This window comes from Pagrus pagrus (assembly GCF_965226575.1).
Source record: "Pagrus pagrus genome assembly, chromosome: 13".
Taxonomy (NCBI): domain Eukaryota; kingdom Metazoa; phylum Chordata; class Actinopteri; order Spariformes; family Sparidae; genus Pagrus; species Pagrus pagrus.
The window spans coordinates 26,041,798-26,060,209 of NC_140197.1; the positions used below are offsets into that span (position 1 = coordinate 26,041,798).

Genomic DNA, 18,412 nt, shown 5'->3' on the forward strand with positions numbered 1-18,412 from the left:
TTATTCAATTGTGATGCTATTTTGGGGGGCGAATCAATGTATAAAACTACTTCCGCTTTCTGGATTTCGTGTCCCACCGGACGATAAAAAGCGTAACACCCGCTTTCAGCAGCTCCTCTTCCGCTGTTCCACATGCAGCAAACTGTTCACAGCAGGGAAACTTACATGGTCTGTTAGCCGTGTGAAATTGTGTACTTATATTGAGTTTGTTATGTCAGCGTGTGGCTGTTAGCTACACATCATCCTCGGCTAACATGCTTCTGTTCTGTCCGACCTGCGGAAACGTTTTAATTGTCGAGGAGGGACAGAAGTGTATGAGATTCGCCTGCAACACCTGTCCGTATGTACACAACATCACAAGAAAGGTGAGTTGGGATACGTTATCACGGCCAGTACCCAGTTTAAAGTCTTATTTTAAATCTGTGATACTGTCTACGCCGTAGACTAAGAAGATCATGACTTATTATTCTGTTTTGCAGGTAAATAACAGGAAGTATCCCAAGTTAAAGGAGGTGGATGATGTGCTCGGTGGGGCTGCAGCTTGGGAAAACGTGGACTCCACTGCTGGTAAGTGACATTGAAACAGCTCATGGTGCTATAGATGGGCTTGGATTGACCACTAGGGCAGAGGGCAGAGGTCTGACAACAATTATTATTATTTCACTAGAGCCTCTAAGGCCCTGTACCTTATCTTGTAATGAATGTTTACAGTATGACACATGACTAGGGTCGTATTTTTAATTCAGCTTTTTATTTAACAATAACTGGATTCAGGGACTTGAGAAACCATCCTCAAAATTCCCCAGTAATCTTATATTTTCTGCATTTAAAGTATCCATCATACATCTATTATCAATTTTAAATTGAAAATGTAGATTTAACTTTTAGTTGTAATGTTAATTTTTTTCAAAACTAAAAACATAAAATGTGAAATAGATATTTTTCAGTATCTCAAGCCCCGGTACCAAAAGGGGTGTGCAGCTGTTTTGGTTTATCATAACCTGTTTTTATAGTGACTTTAATATCAGCATGCACAACGCATATCGTTTCTCTAGAGTATCAAGTTTTACAAAAACTTGTGGGGTGTCCTGAAGTTTGTACTAATGTCATAAAATACCTTAAATGCCTGTTTAACTTGCCAAAAGCAAATCTTCATTAGAATAAGTGCAGGCTGCAGGCACACACAGATTTTAATGTTTTCTTTGAAGATGAATCTTGTATTAATTTGAATCCTAATCCAGGTGAGTGTTTACAGCTGTATTTTACACACGTTTTCTGTTTTACACTCTACAAACCAAACATAAGAACTCGGAGTTGTGGATCCAAACTAATATTTAATATCCTTGTATCCGTTTGCAGAAAAATGTCCCAAGTGTGAGCACCCTCGGGCGTATTTCATGCAGATTCAGACCAGATCAGCTGATGAGCCGATGACGACTTTCTACAAATGCTGCAATGCCCAGTGTGGACACCGATGGAGAGACTGAACCCTTTGCACTTTGAACATTTTAATGGATTTAATGCTCATGTGGCACTACTTCCCTCCCATGTCCCTCATTTTTGAGCCCATATTTATTGCCAACAGGTTCTGGTACTGGACATTCTGCTGATGATTTCCAGTGTGTGCAGTTTCTCCTCGGTGTATAGGTCCAGCTGAAGAATCTGTGGTTTTCATTTTGCAGATGGTATTTACTAACAGTATTCACTTTCAAAACATAGTTCATTTTCCAAATGACATTAAAATGAGTTTCAATGAAAAATCATGTTCTGATTTTTATTGATAAAATAGTACCTGTATACAACCGTCAAACAAATTTTGACTTGCGTAGTTATACATATCACAGACATTTAGAGAGCAATGCAGAACAGCATTATCCACGACAATGGCATACAGTGCTTTGTATTAAAAGTTCAATGCAATCCTTCAACTCAAAATTGACTTTCTTGCACAGATTAGCTAGCCTCAAGAAAAAAAAAATGAACTGCACATAGAGTCAAAGAGCTAGCGAGTGAGACTTCTTCATTTTCATGTGTGGCTCATGCAGACCAACTCTGCACTTGGTGAGTGAGTAGCAGTTCGGGCATGCTGTGGTGGAACTGACTGTTAGTAGTAATCTCAATGGAATCACAATGTAATTTAGCAAGATTTCTGATACAATCATTTATTTGAAGCTTATTCCTAGCAGAGAGGTCACTATTTAGTATAAGTCAAAAGAGATCTTTATTATCTAACATGCATCTGAGCAATGCAGGTACTCTTTAAGGGGCTGGTGCCATATTGGGAGGGTTACAGGCTAAACAGTGTAATGTTAAGATGGTGTCACCGCTGGCATTTGTTTGCTAACTATTTTTAAACTAGCTACCTGTTAACTGTGGCACCAACAAACAATCAGCCAACAGTATCAGTGATGAGAAACTAGTTTGGAGCGTTGCATCACGCTGACACATGGGCCAAAGAGAGGACACATGGTAACTGAGATGTCATGCAGTGCGTCTCCATCAACTGTCTGCCAGCTCTACTCTGAGTCTACTTCTATACTCTGAATAAGTGCATGAATTGTGGGATTCACTCAGCTAACAAGCAAAAGCCAAAATTATACGCTGCTTTCACTCATGAGACGAATCACTAAGTCACATTGTTAATGATAGCTGAGGTTGCATCAGAAGGGGGAATTTCAACTTAAAGTGCAAATGGTGGATTCATCAACAAGATTAAGTACATTGCGGACAGAGGGCATTTATGCGAACTAGCTCAACTGTAAATCACCGAACCGTGTGTGACTTCTGACTGAAGCCCTGAAGATTAATAATAAAGAATGTAGCGTCAATCTCAGGCATCCCAAAACAAGCGAATACATCAGTTAACCAAGCTGAAAATGCTTCATTAGTTAGCTCACATTCGAAAATTGAATGAGGGATTCAAAAAGGAAAAAGGAAAGAGGAAAACAAAATCTTCAGACATGGACAAAAATGTTCACAGTTCTCAATATTAACTTGTTAAAATAGGATAAAATATCTGAAAGAAAAAAAAAACAAGAACGCTAACCCAGCATGTTTGACTTCAATAAACTTGCTTCTCAGCAAAATGATTTCTAATAAATAAAGTGACCATTTTCACAGCTTTCTCTATCTGAGATCTTCTTATTTTAACAACTGTAACATCACCAGCCTTTTCCCCAGGTCTCCATACAGGATCAAATGCACCTGTGGCTTTGGTGGATGTTTAAGTGCCCTACAACTTCTGTAGCTCAGTGAGATTTGTACATTTCAAATGCATATTTATACATGAACGAATTATGCTGAAAGATATATACAGTAAATATTGTGTGAACTAATGAGAAAACTGCACTTACAATTTAATAGGGCTACACAACACTTTGCAAAAATGGGGGAGGGGGGTCTGTCACTACCAGCAGGAGGAGCTGTGAATTTATGTGTGTGCATGTACATGTCTCTGTAGCATACAGCTGTCGGTGGTTAGCATATACGCTTGTATGTGTAAATGTAGCCCTTACAGTAAGGGCAGGTGTGTGTCACATCCTTGAGGTCATCAATCAGGCAGGGAATCAAGCAGCAGCCGAGATCACACCTGGAAATGAGGAACAGACAGACAAGATATCATGTCGCAAAGTCAACCACCTGCCCACGGTTATAAACGTTTAGTGCCTAGAAAAGAGGAAGTGGGCGTCAGCAGACTGAAACGCTGCTGTTGTCTGAACAAAGGAACAGAATAAAACGTCTGGCAGCGTCTGATTGTTTACCCTGATCTGAATGAAATGAATACAATTTACTATTTGCATCATGCTGGAACAAAGGTCACAGACAGCTCTGTATGCAAAACATACAAGTGAATCAACAACAGGCTGCTGAAACTTCATGGACCAGATTTATAAACCTTGCATACTCCCCTTCCCCCACACATAAACTGATGTTGATAACGGATGAATGTGCAGTGACAGTGTGTGTAGAGACATTTGCAGGGAAATGAAGATGTGGTCATGAAATATTAGTTGAAAGACGTAGAGTAAAACATTGTTTAAGTTAATTACCACTTTCAATGATTGTATGATTATTTTGCAGTCTACACAGAATTCAGTAAAATGAATTCTTTACTTCTTCATCAATGATCTTTTCATTTGATCCTGGATTGCAAAGCATGTAGTAATGTCTGTTTCAAAATGATCTCTATATTGATCATCATTCTGATGTTACATATTGGTTGACAGTAGTGGAGTGGGCACAAGTATCAATATATAAACAGATATTTAAGGATGTTTTGACATCCGTTTATGGAAAGCTCAATCAATCTGATCAAATGAATAGGAATGCATTTTTCTGTATTTGTGCGTAAACAGTTTTAAATGTGAATCTACACCGAGTTTTATGCAACTAGCCCCAGATGTCTGCATATTGAAGACATGTCTTCTACAGAAGCATTTAATTTGCCTATCACATCATAAACAGGGGCACTTGCTTTGCATATTAATGAGTGGCTGAGAACAGGCTGAGTGTGAACTAACAGACTGTGAATGTAGAGTGCCAAACCAACACAGTTAGTTTGAGCTCTGTTTTCTGGTAGTCAGTATTTTGGTAGACATTTATTTTAACTGTTAGACTTCAATATAATATTTTGATCATTTATATTGTACATTTTCTATAATTCTAATTAATCTGTTTTAAGAACTGTAAAAGAATGAGACCTCTACAGACTTCTACATGCAGACGCTTGACCTTTAAAACCTCAATTTTTCCACTCTGTTGAGAACAATGTGTATCTTAGGACTGCTGCCACCACAAACAACTATTAGATGCCTTTATTTCTTAACTGCTGGCCTGTAGTCTACTTACCCTACAAAGAAGCAGAAGAGGCAGAAGAGTGTGTTCATGAGCCCGACATCGTGGGAGATGCGGGTGATGATTGCCTGCTGACAGTGCGGACAGACGGTCTGCACCGGCGAGGTCTGGAACATTTCCCCCTGCAGTACGGTCACAGTGGTTGCTGCTCCTGGAGGAGCGAGGACGGTCGCTGTGTGACCTCCCATGTGGACAAAGTGACTGGGACCGGGACCCATCTGTCCTGGCATCGGGTGAGGGAAGTGACCGGGTGGAGGGTAGTGGCCACCTGTACAGAAGGAGATGACACTTAATAAGCTGTATTCTAAATGGAGTTAGGCACACATTAACTTGTACTGATATGGTGGCACTTGTGATTGTGTTTTTTTCCCAAAATTTGTGAATGGTACCAAAATAATCGCTCCCTGCTGTCCTGTTTCTTCATTACCATTCTGTGAAGATACCTAGCACACTGAACCAATCCTAACAGGTGGAGTTCAAACAATGCAGACCACTGAGTGGTGACTCTAGCTCCTTCAGCCTTTTCTCAAGCAAAGTTTCTTCGTTGTAAAAAAAAAACAACAACCACATACTGGGAAGAAAGTACACAGAACATGTGTGTTGTGTGCACTGTGTGTGGGCAGTAATGTTCGGTATTTGTCACAGTGTGTCAGTTAATGAATGCAGCAGCTTCTCAAGTCAACTTTCCAACTGCTGGAAGAGTGAAGCAGTTACCCCTGATGCCCTGGTTAACAACCCTGCCTATGTTTAGTACCGTCTGTGATCTAAGGCTTAGGCACATTCATTATGGGTTATGTACAGGTTCTAAGAGTACTATAGTGAAAGCATTTTAGTGGAAACAATGCTTATAAATAAAGCGTTTTGTAGTGTTGATGTTTCATGTACAGACTGTCTGCAGCACCTGGTGGTGGTGGAGGCATTGGCATAGGCATGGGTCCTTCTCCAGGGACATGTGGGGGAAGGAAGCCTGGCTGCGAGGCCTCGTAGGGTGGAGGGCCATAGTCTGGAGGCAGGGGCTGTCCCTGCACTGGAGCAGTTCTTACTGTTTCAAACAGGAAACAAGAAGAAGATGAGGAACATGGTACACAGGTTGGAGTCAGAGTCAACAAATGCAAACAAGTCATACTGCAATATATCAAAGTCTCCATGGCGACAGTTTACTCAAGCCACAATGATTAACATTTGTGTACAGAGTCATATTGTGGAGTTGTATATGAAGGAAAATCAGAAACACAGAGTAGGAATGAGGTAATTTCAAATACAATATATGTGAGTGGATATTAACATTCACTATAATCCTACATGTTAAGTTGTGTTACCTGGTTGTCCATTCTTCTCCTCAATGAGGGGGGCACTGGGACCTCCAGGGTACGGAGGAGGAGGGTCACTGGACATACTGGCCGGATGTCTGTATAGGAGAAGGGGGTTGGACACGGAGCTCCCCTCACAACTCCCCTGTGGACTTTTATTCTGTGAGGGGAAAGAGCCATGCAAAGTTAGAGTCCCGTGGCTCATTACTCTTTGACACTGAATCCTCTCAAGTCATGAAATGTTCCAACGACAGTCAGAGAGGCTAATGAGGTACTTTGTGGACCTGCTGATGACAGTGTGCACATGTACTGTAAGTTTCAGCACACCTGGGTGAAACGCAGTGGGGTTTAAGTGACTTTGTGGTGAAAAACGGCAACTGAGCTCTGTCTGATATTACTGAAGAATCAAAATATTATTGTGTTCCAAGTAAAATCAGAGTAATGGGGGACTATCTGATCATCAGCTGGCACTAACAAAAAGGATATTCAACATAAAAATGTACCTTTTCTAGAAGTGTGAATAAAACAACAGCAACAACATCAGTGACGGCACCACAGTCCTGTCTCAGGGCTCAGGTTTCAGCAGGAAGCGTGATTTTCTCTGTCTAAATAATGCATGTTGTGGCTGATTGCTAAGTGCAACAAATGTCCCCGAGTTACAACACTGGAATATGTGTGTAACTGTGTGTCCTGTGGCGCAAAAATGACTTTGTGAAAACGTGTGCTCTTCACAGGAAACAGATTGAGGTCTTATCATTTTCCATCTGGTACGTAAGATGAGGAAGAAGGCGTGGGTGGGTTGTTACATTTGGGTATGAACCTACACAACCCCCAAACATGTGTATTGTGTATACAGTCGTACATTTGTGAAACTATATGTTTAACTTTACATAAAACTGTCTAAGGGTATGTGTAGTGTGAGCGGTGAAATGGTCATGACAGATATTAAGATAACTGGTGAGTGAGACAAGAACAATGTACCTGCGACTGGGACAAAGAAAGACTCCACTGGAGGAATCTGACAAATGTGCCAAAACCTGTAACGTGACAAAAATGTTCAGGTTATTTTACTAAAGGTTCATGTGAAACATTAAAGTGGCTGTGCAAAGGTGAGTACACAGATGTGAGGGATCCAGCAAGATTAACTATGTATTTTTAAAGAACAACAATAAAGCCCAAATTATACTCTTCAGTCTCAACAGCACCTCGGAGCTGATGTAAACGAAACCCACCTCAGTGACACCAAAAAGAAGAAGTTAAAAACATGTCATTGCAACATCGAGGTTAATGTTTGTAAATGACCAGCCTTCACCACAACGATGCTAACGCTTCTCAGCTAACCACCTAGCTAGCTGTTGGGTTTTTTTTTAAATCCTTTCCCAGATAATCCAGCTCAACGCTACTTGCACAACTAACCATGAACAACTTAGTTACGTAATGGAGGCTAGCGAAAGTCAGCACTGATGTTAACTTCAATTGTGACACGTATCTGGTACAAGTGTGTCACATTAATACCAACGTTAAATCACTCGGTGGCTAACGGGAATAACGTTAACGCTGATAACGTTAATGTAACTAGTGTTGGCTAACTGGCAGGTCGCAGGGAATCAATCTTATCAAAATGAGATGATAAACGACTAACAGCGACCACTCGTACCCAGCTGATGAGGCAACATGGAAGACAAGGATGTGTTTGTTCAGCTAACCTAAAGCAACGCAAAGTATGTTTGCTAGCTGTCGTTAGCAAGCTAACGTCGCCATTCTAGGCACAGAAACAGCAGACTGGAGATAAAGGACAACACTTGAAAAGGAATTGACTGAACGTCCAAATCATTGTGAAACATTGTTTCTAGCAGAAACGATAATGATGTAATTGTCAGTGGGCTGAAAGCCAAATTACCTGGTTTTGTGAGGATCGCTGCCTGCCCGCGGTGCAACTGAAGCTGTTTGACGTTAGCAGCTCCGACCTGCTGATGAAAGTCAACATCCGTTGAGGGGGATTCACACTCTAATAAAACGTCCTCACGTTCACACACCAAGTCATTAATTGTGTTTTACACAGGCACGAAACATATTAAAAAGCTGATGAGAGACACATATATATCATTGTACGATGTTAAAATATAGGTAGTAAATGTATAAGTTATGAAAAGCAACAAAAAAATAAAGAAATACATATTTATTTTGAAAGTATTTACCGGAAGTATTAGCATGAAATCGTGTCTAAGATGACGCTAGCTTTAACAGCTAATAAACAGACCGTTTATTAATTATTAATTATTGCAATTATTACCAATACTGACTCCTAATCGCACCAGTATAGTGAAATCTCTAATAATCATTTACTAACATGTTATACGAAGTGATTATAGTAAGAATTAGTTCGATATCAACACTGCACGTTAGCCTGTTGCGGTTCCTCCCTGTGAATGCAGTGAACAAAATACACTCAGGTCAACCTCCAGGTCCATATTAACACCTCAGGATAAAGGTCACTACTAAGGAGATGTATATTCATACAATAAAAATAACTGCACTGTAAAAGAGCTCTTTTTCCAATAGTGTCCGTGATTGTTTATCAGAAAACAGTTGTGGAGATGAGGGTTGACTTGAGTGTTGAGTGTTAGAAACACGAGTGTTTACTGCCCTCTTGTGGTCATACTGGGGAACTGCAACACTACAGATGGGGTAATATGTGAGTTTAAACACGCAGACCATCCCAGCTGAATAATAATAATAATAATTATAATGTTGATGTTACGGTTGTTATTTGACTTACTAACACTAATAATAAGTTTTTACATACTGATGATAATAATAAGTGTGCTGCAGGTCTTCATTGTGACCACTGGAGGGCAGTAAATATTCATGTTCCTCCCGGTGTCAAGCTCCATAAGGCAGAATCCAGACAGAAACTCACAAAATATAAAATAGAGTACTTGTGCCATTTCAGTTATTTATATATCCTTTGCAGGGGATAATATATCTTATTCTTTTTCCCACGTATAACATGAGTCTACATATGGCTCATTTATTAATATATTATATTATATTATATTATATTATATTATATTTTTCTTTATTATATTGCTCTACAGTACTGTTAGTTGTTACGGTGTTGCAAACTCCATCGTTATCCTTCAGTATGTAGAAAATCAAACGACGCCCCTGTGCTGACCTCTTCCCCTCCTGACCGCCCTCCCGCCGGGCAGTCCCGTCACATAAAACGAGCGCCCCCACTTTCTGGAAGCGCTTGGTAACAGCCAATCAGGTCGCCTCCCCGCTCCGTTAGCACAGCTCTGGCAAAACAACAGCCCGTCTCAGTTAGTTTCCTGCTTAGCGTTAGCATTAGCAACGTAGCCACGGCAAAATTGAACGTGTAAAATGTTAATTTAACGACAGCGGTTACCTCCGGTGGATGTTATCTTCGTTTTAGCGTTAGCGCACGCTGAAGGCAGAGCTAATCGGGGCTGCTGACGCGCTGTTAGCTGCTAGCTAACCGTAGCTAACATCGGCGAGCCAGCGGAGAAAGATGGGGTCCATCCTGAGTCGCAGAATCGCTGGTGTTGAGGATATCGATATCCAGGCCAACTCGGCCTATCGATTTCCACCAAAATCGGGTAAGTGATCGGCATTGTCTCCTGGCTGAAATGTCATAAACATGGATCTTTTATAGCAAGAGTAAACACTGAGGCACCGAGCGCACACTAGCGTTAGCTGTTGGGTGTTAATGATTGTTTATTTCCTGTTGACTGCCATCAGTTAACGCTATTTGTTAGTCAGACAATGATTGTAAACATTTATAAGCGTACAGAAAGGCGACTGTTGCCGGTAGGTCACATGTTATGCAGAAAATCTTGTGATATTTACAGTTTAATGTGGCGGACACCGTGATAATGGCACTGACTATGACTGGTTTATTATTAAGTAACAGCAGCATCGTGGTCATAATACATGAAGTAAGGGACCAAAGCTGAATGTACAGACTTCCACTGAGGTGTTTTATCCACATTAAGGTGACAGGTGATGCTGACATCCAAGACACATGACACACATGTCATCAAATGATGTTTAGCTTTCATAACAAACATCTTTACCTCCACTTTCAGATGTGTTTTTTAATAAGTACGTTTTGTCTTCTGTGTTTGATACACCATCACTGTGTTATTGAGATATTTTCAAACAATAAAAACACAGCATGTAGATAGTATCTGTAGATGTAGATGGGTGTGTCAGCATGAGACCAATAAATCTGTTTAAAACCCATAAAAACCAGCAGACGTTTTATTGTAGAAAGTCCCTTCAGCGGATCAGATAATCTCCTGCATCTCAGTAAACAGCCATTATGACCGATACGGTGATAATGAAGTTACTGGTTTTGTTTACTGAAAATAAATGTTATCACGTCTGTTTTGAAGTTGTTTAAGTCCTGTAGAGACTGCATTATTAAACACCACCATATTCTGCTCAAAACACTCATAATACACTTCAGCCAAAACATTTCATTTTACAGGCGGATCAGTTGAAGTTGCTGCATATAAATTGAGCTGCTGTGCTTATTGTTTTTCATCTTTTCTCTCTCTCTCTTGTCCTCAGGGAATTATTTTGCGAGCCACTTCTTCATGGGAGGAGAGAAATTCGACACACCACATCCAGAGGGATACCTTTTTGGAGAAAACATGGACCTGAATTTTCTTGGAAATAGGCCGGTGCAGGTAAGAATGGACGTCTCCTCATCCCAGTTTTAATCATCTGGGGATTCGTCGCTGTGTATTTTCCACAGCTTTAAAACTCCTTTGACAGAGTTCTGCATTACTTGTTGGAAATATGATCAGTCAAACCATTTCACAAAATTCAAACAAAGTAGCATCTTTCATATTGTTGTTGTTATTTCACTAGTTTCCATATGTGACGCCTGCACCCCACGAGCCTGTGAAAACTCTGAGGAGTCTGGTCAACATCAGGAAGGACTCTTTGCGTTTGGTCAGGTAAAGATCGCATGACAACCTGACGACACAAAAATCACAACAGTAACAAAGAACCATTTTGTAAGAGTTTGTCAAACCTCCTGATTGCAGGTATAAAGACGACTCTGACACACCGGTGGAAGAAGGCGGAAAACCAAAGGTCCAGTACGGAGTGGAGTTCACCTTCGATGCTGATGCACGAGTGGCCATCACCCTCTACTGTCAAGCATTTGAGGAGTTCTCCAACGGGATGGCAGTGTAAGACTCCTTTTTTATGGGGCTCCACTGGGTCTGAGCAAGCTTTAGCTGTTAATAGAAAGAAGGATGAAACATTATTTCATTCATTCAATTGAAATACACTTCTAAATCCATTTATGTGTCCTGTATGAATTAAAATAAAAGTCTATTTGATTACAGTATCAGGTGAACAGATATTCATGCTGACAGTGCTGCATTACTTTAGTGGGAAACATTGTGCCACAGAGATTTAAACTCTGTTTTATGGGTGGTGAGATTTGAGCCTTAGAGCGCAGACTAGAATAGATACAGCGGGTCCTTAGCAACCGCCAGTAACCATGGATACTGAAGATATGATGAAAAAGATGATCAAAGTAATATTTCATACTGAAGCCATTGTATTAAACACGGCGGCCACCAGTAGTCTTTCCGTTCTGGTAAATGTCTGAATGAACCATGAATGAATCAGCCTTTGGCCAGTCAGATTCCTCCATCTTCCCTCCCACTGACCATTATTCTCTGTCACATACTGTGTGCAGGTACAGCCCAAAGAATCCATCGCTGGTCTCTGAAACTGTGCATTACAAGCGAGGGGTGAGCCAACAGTTCTCCATGCCGTCTTTCAAAATCGATTTCAACGAGTGGAAAGAAGAAGACGTAAGTATCTGCAGTTAATGAGTGAATCAGAGTTTGTTACTGGATCACACATCACAAAAACTAACGAGCTCCAGGGGTGTTTGTTTACGTCTGTAAATATCCGCTGCTTACAACTCTCTCCAGAGGGCTACATCAGTGCATCGGCACACTTTTTGACTCATTACACACATAAATTTAAACTGAATTACAATAAAATATTTATATCTTTTCTCCTAAAGCTGAACTTTGACCTGGACCGAGGAGTGTTCCCCATGGTGATCCAGGCCGTGGTTGATGAAGGGGACGGTAGGTCGCTAGAGCTGCAAAACAGCCAAACAAATGTCAGAGGCATGTTTACGAAATAGTGAAATTTAGTCACATTAAACAGTAGTTCAACAGTTGCTATCAATGTTAGCAGTTCAATTGATTTTAAATGTGTGTGTTCTCTTCAAGACTGCCTTGGACATGCTCACGTACTTTTGGCAGCCTTTGAAAGAGTAAGTATACACTGAACTGAAAGTTCTTCATTTGAGTATGTACAGAACAAGTTTTTATATGAATTAAAACTTCTACTACTTTTTTTGTTCCTCCAGCATGTTGATGGCAGTTTCTCCGTCAAGCCGCTGAAGCAGAAGCAAATTGTAGGTTCAGTATTGCTTTTTTACAACATTATTTAGCAAATAATTAAAGTCAGAAGTGTAATGTGTGCTGCATATCCTCGGTTTGCTTAAATCAATTTGATGTTTTTTAACCACCTGCAATCCAAGTCAGTAAAGTGTGAAGAACATACTGTATGTGCGACAGCATGTTGTTAATGCAATACAGGATGTTTTAAGCAGAGCGTCAGTGTACCTCGTACTCTTCTGCTGCTTTTGAAATATCTGTGCCGAGACCCCTGGGAGTCTGGCAATAAGTAGCTGTTGAATGTAAACTTGGATTACATGGAGTTCAAAGTAATTTCACATAGACTCTTTTGTTTTTGTGTTTTGTTTCTGTCTTTGAATATGAAACATCACAGTGATTTTGTTGAGTACACCTTAAGAGAGATGGTTTTTATTTTAAGACTCACTGCTTTCTGAATAGAAGTGAGTGGAGAGAATATGTTACACATTTTGCTTTCATACTCCCTTGGACCTCACTGTGTACATGGACCCATGCTTCTGAAACATGAATGTCAAATTCCTGTGACTTTATCTTTCGAGGTGGACCGTGTGAGCTACCTCTTACAGGAGATCTACGGGATTGAGAACAAAAACAACCAAGAAACCAAGGTATCAATCAAAATATTACCATGTACGTGAATCACAAAGCTGTGAAAGATGATTCATGTTTTATGTGTGATTTTTGATTATATTTGCTTTCTCTTTCCAGCCCTCAGATGATGAAAACAGTGACAACAGCAACGAGTGTGTTGTCTGTCTGTCTGACTTGAGAGACACACTCATCCTGCCCTGCAGACATCTGTGTCTCTGCAACTCCTGCGCAGACACGCTGCGTTACCAGGCCAACAACTGTCCCATATGCAGGCTGCGTAAGAAGTGGCTCATTATTTTAATAACGCTCCGCTCTTTAAGGAGCTCTATTACTTATATTTAAAGAGTTGTCGAAGTTGGACATCAAGAATTACCTGTGTGTTTAATTTGAGCCTGTGTTCCTCTTACCAGCCTTCAGAGCCTTGCTGCAGATCAGAGCTGTGAGGAAAAAGCCTGGTGCTCTTTCCCCCGTGTCTTTCAGCCCTGTTCTGGCTCAGACTATGGACCACGAGGAGCACTCAGTAAGTCACATGCACATCTGTGCATAATCAGTTAAAATCTTTAAAAAATGGCTCAGATGTCCAGCAGCATCAGAGGGAAACTGAGCATGAAATCACGCTGCATAATACATTTTTAGCTTTATTGCCTCGTGACGTTCTGCAGCAAAACATTGTAACTGGCTGCAGTAGTGGAACGACTGATATTCACAAATGTTAAATTGAGTCCATTCCTACTTTAACGTGTTTCACAACAATAGCTCATTAAAAACAAAGTTAAAAGGAAGGCTCTTGATTCATACCAACTTTTATTGGGCAGCAAGTTGGTAGTTTGTGTCGAGGCTGATTGGGTGGCTTTGTTACTTATCTGGTAATTGCCTCTCTGAATGGAATAGTTGACTCTGTATGAATATGCAGCCATTTGTTTATCAGCTGTGCATTGTCACCACCAGTCCTTTGTCCATGTCTCTTTGCAGGGCACAGACTCGGTTCCTCCCGGCTTTGAACCCATCTCACTGTTAGAGGCTTTGAATGGTCTGCGGTCAGTGTCTCCTGCCATCCCGTCTGCCCCCCTCTATGATGAAATCAACTTCTCAGGGGGTCTGGGAGGTGACGGCAGACAGCTGAGCTCCCCGGAGCATTTAAGTGATGGGAGTCTGCAGAAAGGAAAAGTCAGCAAGTCACCTGACAGGTAAGAAAACATCACCTTACAACAGCTGGAGGTCATTATCATTTCTTATGAAAGGTAGTGATGTAATTAGAGTGAAAATCTGTCCATCTAGGAAGCTGTGATTGATTGAATTATATGTTTTATTCATGATTTTTTCCCCTTGTCTTCCCACTCCAGCACCCTTAGGTCTCCATCCTCTCCCATCCAGGAGGAAGATGAGGAGAAGCTGTCCGAGATGTCCGACGCTCAGCCGCACACAATGCTGTCCAGCAGCCCCGCCCCCACAGACGTAAGACACAACCTTACCAGCTGACATTGAAACATTGACTTTGTAGCAAACAAAAGCTTTAAGAAACAACATTTCTTTTCCTTCTTCTTCCAGGGCACAGCGACCGAGGACGTGGCAGAATCCCTGTCTCCAGATGATGGTGAGTTTTCTCAGCTGGCACTCAGCTGGAGAGTTATCTTATTATTGTGTGACACTGGTAAAGATTTGTTGTCTCTGAGAGTTAGATTCATTGACATTTACTCTCCTGGGTGATCCAGAGGACAGGATGCATGCTGGAGGAGACATCCTACAGGACTGCAGCAGTGAACACAGCAGCTTGACCAAAACAGAGAGTGACCCACCGGGCGACTTGTCCCTGCCAGGTTAGAAATCCAATGCCAGGAACAAAGAAAGTATCAGACTCTCGAGGAAAATCTTTAAGCTCCTTCAAATGGGAAAGAAAAGGGAAAGAAGTAGAATATGTGTATTGTTTTACTGTGTGTATAATCTCTTTATGTATAAAGCCATATTCAGTACAGACCTGTACTTTCAGTTGATCAAGCATTTGACTGCAGCTCCTTAAAACTGTAGCCTCATCAACTTCAAATTGTCTGTTTCTTGCTTGTTTTTGACTTCTTTCTGGATGATAAATCTGTTCTGTGTCTCCTCTTAAATCCAAGACTCACAGCTGTGATTCCCTGTGCTTTGCATCTAACCTGTGTGCTTTTGTGCTTCTCTATTTCCTAACACTCCTCTTCTGTTCCCTGCCATCCTGTCTCTTCATGCTGCCTCACTTTGGGCAGCTCTCGGTCCTGATGCCTGCTCTATTGGTATGGAGGAATAACTGTGGTATGTAGGCTTTCCTGTCTGCTCTGCTTCTCTGTGTATGAGCTTCACCGCTCTCACTGAATCCTGTTCTCCATAAATAAGTTTGTCGTCATCTATCACAGCTAGAAAAAGAAAAGATCCAGCGGGTATTATCAGGTGAATTTCCTCCGATAAGCCAGTTATAAAACGCAGACAAGGCCTATCTTGTTAAGAATGAGCAGCGTTTCCTGAAAAATTCACTTTTTTGTTCGCTTATCTGTTGCTTCTTCCTCACCAGGGTCATCAGAATCAACAGAAAGCCTGAAAAGTCAGAGCACAAACTGCTCCAGCCAGCCTCTCCTGTGTCCTGCGAGCAGCATTCATATGGAGGATGAGCACCTCAACCCCTGACTCTGATCCAGCCTTTTACCCTCCCATCCATCAGAACAGATTTATGCTTTACAAAGATCATCCACTCCCTCTGTTCCTTTGACTCCCCCCCCACAGCCCCGTGTTCTGCTCCTGTGATCGGAGCCAACAAAGGCCCTGAAACGCAGTCCACCATAACGAGGGAGGACTGCGTTTACTCCACCAATGTCACTGACATTAGAAAAGAAATTTGACTCCTCCTCTTGGTACCTTACTCTATGACTGATGTTAAAAAAAAAAAAGATGTTTCCCGAGCTTTGAAAAACATTTCATTACCTGTCGGATGGTGTTCAGTTGTGTGTCTTGGCCGGAGTTGTGGTCTAGTAATGTGGATTCCAGAGATATTTCACTACCTGTCACGGTGGTGCTTTTAAGCACACTTACTTTAATTCTATCAAATGCTTGACACTAAATTCAGAAGCATTTCTAAAAATACGGTTTGTGTTTAGATATTGTATTCATGCGTGAAATACATTAATGACTTGTTTTTCAGGCAGGTTGATTTGGGTTGTGAGCAGAAACCTTGAAAACATTACTTATGTATCTGTGTGTCCATTTGAAGTGATTTTGCACTCCAACAAAATCGTTTATAATCCATTCCTTATAACAAGAGTTTATGATGGGATTAGTTAAAGTTTTATGCAGTCTTAAACATTTACATGTCACTTTTTTATTATTTCAAATTATGTGATATCTATGTATCATAACTGTACTAGAATCCTGTGTAGTTACTTCAAAAATTGTAAAAACTTGCATATTACAAATCGTTAAAAAAAAAAAAAATCCTGATATTGAAGTAATGGAAGTAGATTCAGTTAACATGCACATTATTTAAGACTTGGATAATCAATAAGAGCTACAGATTCACACCCTAACAGCTGAACTCAAAGATGGCTAAAGCCTGCAACAAGCATAGATGCTCCAGCTACATGTATGCTGACTCAGTATGGCACAGTACGTGTGCTTGTCGTAGATGTGGCACATCTCTGTACGGTCTTTGTGTCTGCTTATGTGATGTAGCTGCAAAAAAATGGGTCAGGTGTTCGTGTGGCTGCAACGCCTTTACTTACCTTGGTCCTGTATGTGTAGCGCCATGCATATAGATCTTTGTGCCTTGAATTGATATGGCTGCCTGCTTGTTGCATTGGACATTAGTGTTCTTATAAATGCCACAATATACAAGTTTTCAGCCCGTAGACAGGATTTTTGATGCTGATGTACAGAGCCTTTTTTTTTTTTCTATCGCAAACTTCATGCTACTGGAAAATGTATCTTGTCATTGTTATTCCAATATTAAAACTGAACTGTTCATTTACTATGTTATGGCCATGTATCAATTATGCATTTAATCTTAGTATTTAGGTTAAAGTGGATTCTTCTACTGTACGTTTGATTGGAAGGAACACATCCAATGCAATAAATGCAAACGTTGCATTTTAATAATTGGGCTAGCATTTGCATGTGAATTTGTAGAGGCTTAATCCTCACTGCTTTTTAGTAACATGGTTATTTTGTCTTCCCCTCCCTCCTCTTCTGTGCCATTTCAACTTGACACTGTGCCTTCCTGTTCCCTTTTTTGACCACTATTGACCTGGTATCCAGGAAAACTCCACAGTAGGTGGTTTGTGGCTCTCTGTAAAATCAATACCTGTCTTTCCTGGTGTGTAAAGCAGCATGTGTATAACAATAAAGAACAAAGATTCTGTACTTCGAACTACCAGTTTTCTGATCCATCACAATATTTACATTTTATTTTCATGCAAAGAATATTTTTTTGCACACCCAATGACATATTTGGTGAAATTATTAAATTTGGCATCATTGTGAATGATTTGTATAATGAGAAGAGGGTTATTAATTTGAGATTAAGAGCAACTTCAGATGTAGTGTGCATGAAATGTTGTGCAAAATTTGTCTTCAAGTTAAAAGGAAGGGAAGTATAAGACCAGAGTATTAGAGTTTATGACCGATGGGATTTGCAGATTATTATTGGCAAAGTTGAGTCCTCTATCTGGATTAGCAGTGCCCTCTGGTGGTTTCCTGTAGATTTTGGTTACACTACAGTTTTGCAAATAAGCCATGGACCATGGACTGCTGTAAAACCTCAAAGTCAGGCTCTCAGTTAATCTTCCACCTGAGAGGCCTTATGGACCTGTGAGTTTCTGATTAATAGGACTTCTGTTCATTAACAAGGAGCGTCATAACCTGGCCACAGCTGGTCACTTGGAAACAGTGCTGTCGGTAAATAAGCTTCCTCTGGTACCTGAAGGCTTAAGGATAAAACAGTGGCCTACAATGTGCATCAACAAATTAACTGACTCGGAGCCAAGTGGATGACAAAGTTCCCGTTGACTAATAAGACTTAATACAGCTACTGACTGTCATTAAAGCCACAGTGTGTTCAAGAAATTAACGACAGACATCTTCTATCTATTCAATGTTGTATTTCATCAATCGCATGTCTGTCTGTCCGGGGAGAGGGAT

General features: G+C 40.7%; 3 protein-coding genes across 4 annotated transcripts; 2 read left to right on the forward strand and 1 right to left on the reverse strand.

Annotated features, from left to right (window-relative positions):
• The first annotated feature begins 107 nt into the window (after positions 1-107).
• Positions 108-2,938, forward strand: polr3k (polymerase (RNA) III (DNA directed) polypeptide K). The gene is made up of 3 exons (XM_084372354.1): positions 108-365; positions 480-567; positions 1,360-2,938. Exons 1-3 carry the CDS (start codon positions 255-257, stop codon positions 1,485-1,487), a joined length of 327 nt encoding a protein of 108 aa, XP_084228480.1. The 5' UTR covers positions 108-254; the 3' UTR covers positions 1,488-2,938.
• Positions 1,761-8,251, reverse strand: cdip1 (cell death-inducing p53 target 1). Its single transcript, XM_084372350.1, has 6 exons — positions 8,065-8,251; positions 7,146-7,201; positions 6,174-6,324; positions 5,756-5,896; positions 4,849-5,122; positions 1,761-3,589 (listed from the first exon to the last, which is right to left on the reverse strand). The coding sequence occupies exons 3-6, from the start codon at positions 6,247-6,249 to the stop codon at positions 3,478-3,480; spliced, it is 603 nt and encodes a 200-aa protein (XP_084228476.1). The 5' UTR covers positions 6,250-6,324; positions 7,146-7,201; positions 8,065-8,251; the 3' UTR covers positions 1,761-3,477.
• Positions 8,252-9,419: 1,168 nt separating this feature from the next.
• Positions 9,420-17,635, forward strand: mgrn1b (mahogunin, ring finger 1b). Of its 2 annotated transcripts, XM_084371143.1 has the most exons (17): positions 9,420-9,784; positions 10,761-10,879; positions 11,064-11,152; positions 11,243-11,389; positions 11,908-12,025; positions 12,244-12,310; positions 12,458-12,501; positions 12,598-12,645; positions 13,207-13,275; positions 13,376-13,535; positions 13,669-13,778; positions 14,231-14,445; positions 14,602-14,713; positions 14,807-14,852; positions 14,971-15,075; positions 15,496-15,541; positions 15,798-15,887. In XM_084371143.1, exons 1-16 carry the CDS (start codon positions 9,697-9,699, stop codon positions 15,534-15,536), a joined length of 1,578 nt encoding a protein of 525 aa, XP_084227269.1. In that variant the 5' UTR covers positions 9,420-9,696; the 3' UTR covers positions 15,537-15,541; positions 15,798-15,887. The 2 variants fall into 2 exon arrangements, with proteins under 2 accessions (XP_084227269.1, XP_084227268.1); XM_084371142.1 differs by lacking the exon at positions 15,496-15,541 and having other exon boundaries at positions 15,798-17,635.
• Positions 17,636-18,412: the final 777 nt, after the last annotated feature.

Excerpts from the sequence above, each read along its gene's own strand:
- polr3k (XM_084372354.1), top strand. The coding sequence starts at position 255 with ATGCTTCTGTTCTGTCCGACCTGCGGAAACGTTTTAATTGTCGAGGAG. Across the intron at positions 366-479 it reads TACACAACATCACAAGAAAG|GTAAATAACAGGAAGTATCC; the intron begins GTGAGTTGGGAT and ends TCTGTTTTGCAG. Across the intron at positions 568-1,359 it reads AAACGTGGACTCCACTGCTG|AAAAATGTCCCAAGTGTGAG; the intron begins GTAAGTGACATT and ends ATCCGTTTGCAG.
- mgrn1b (XM_084371142.1), top strand. The coding sequence starts at position 9,697 with ATGGGGTCCATCCTGAGTCGCAGAATCGCTGGTGTTGAGGATATCGAT. Across the intron at positions 11,390-11,907 it reads TTCTCCAACGGGATGGCAGT|GTACAGCCCAAAGAATCCAT; the intron begins GTAAGACTCCTT and ends TACTGTGTGCAG. Across the intron at positions 14,714-14,806 it reads GCAGCCCCGCCCCCACAGAC|GGCACAGCGACCGAGGACGT; the intron begins GTAAGACACAAC and ends TTCTTCTTCCAG.
- cdip1 (XM_084372350.1), bottom strand. The coding sequence starts at position 6,249 with ATGTCCAGTGACCCTCCTCCTCCGTACCCTGGAGGTCCCAGTGCCCCC. Across the intron at positions 5,123-5,755 it reads AATGCCTCCACCACCACCAG|GTGGCCACTACCCTCCACCC; the intron begins GTGCTGCAGACA and ends CCTTCTGTACAG. Across the intron at positions 3,590-4,848 it reads CTCTTCTGCTTCTTTGTAGG|GTGTGATCTCGGCTGCTGCT; the intron begins GTAAGTAGACTA and ends CCTCATTTCCAG.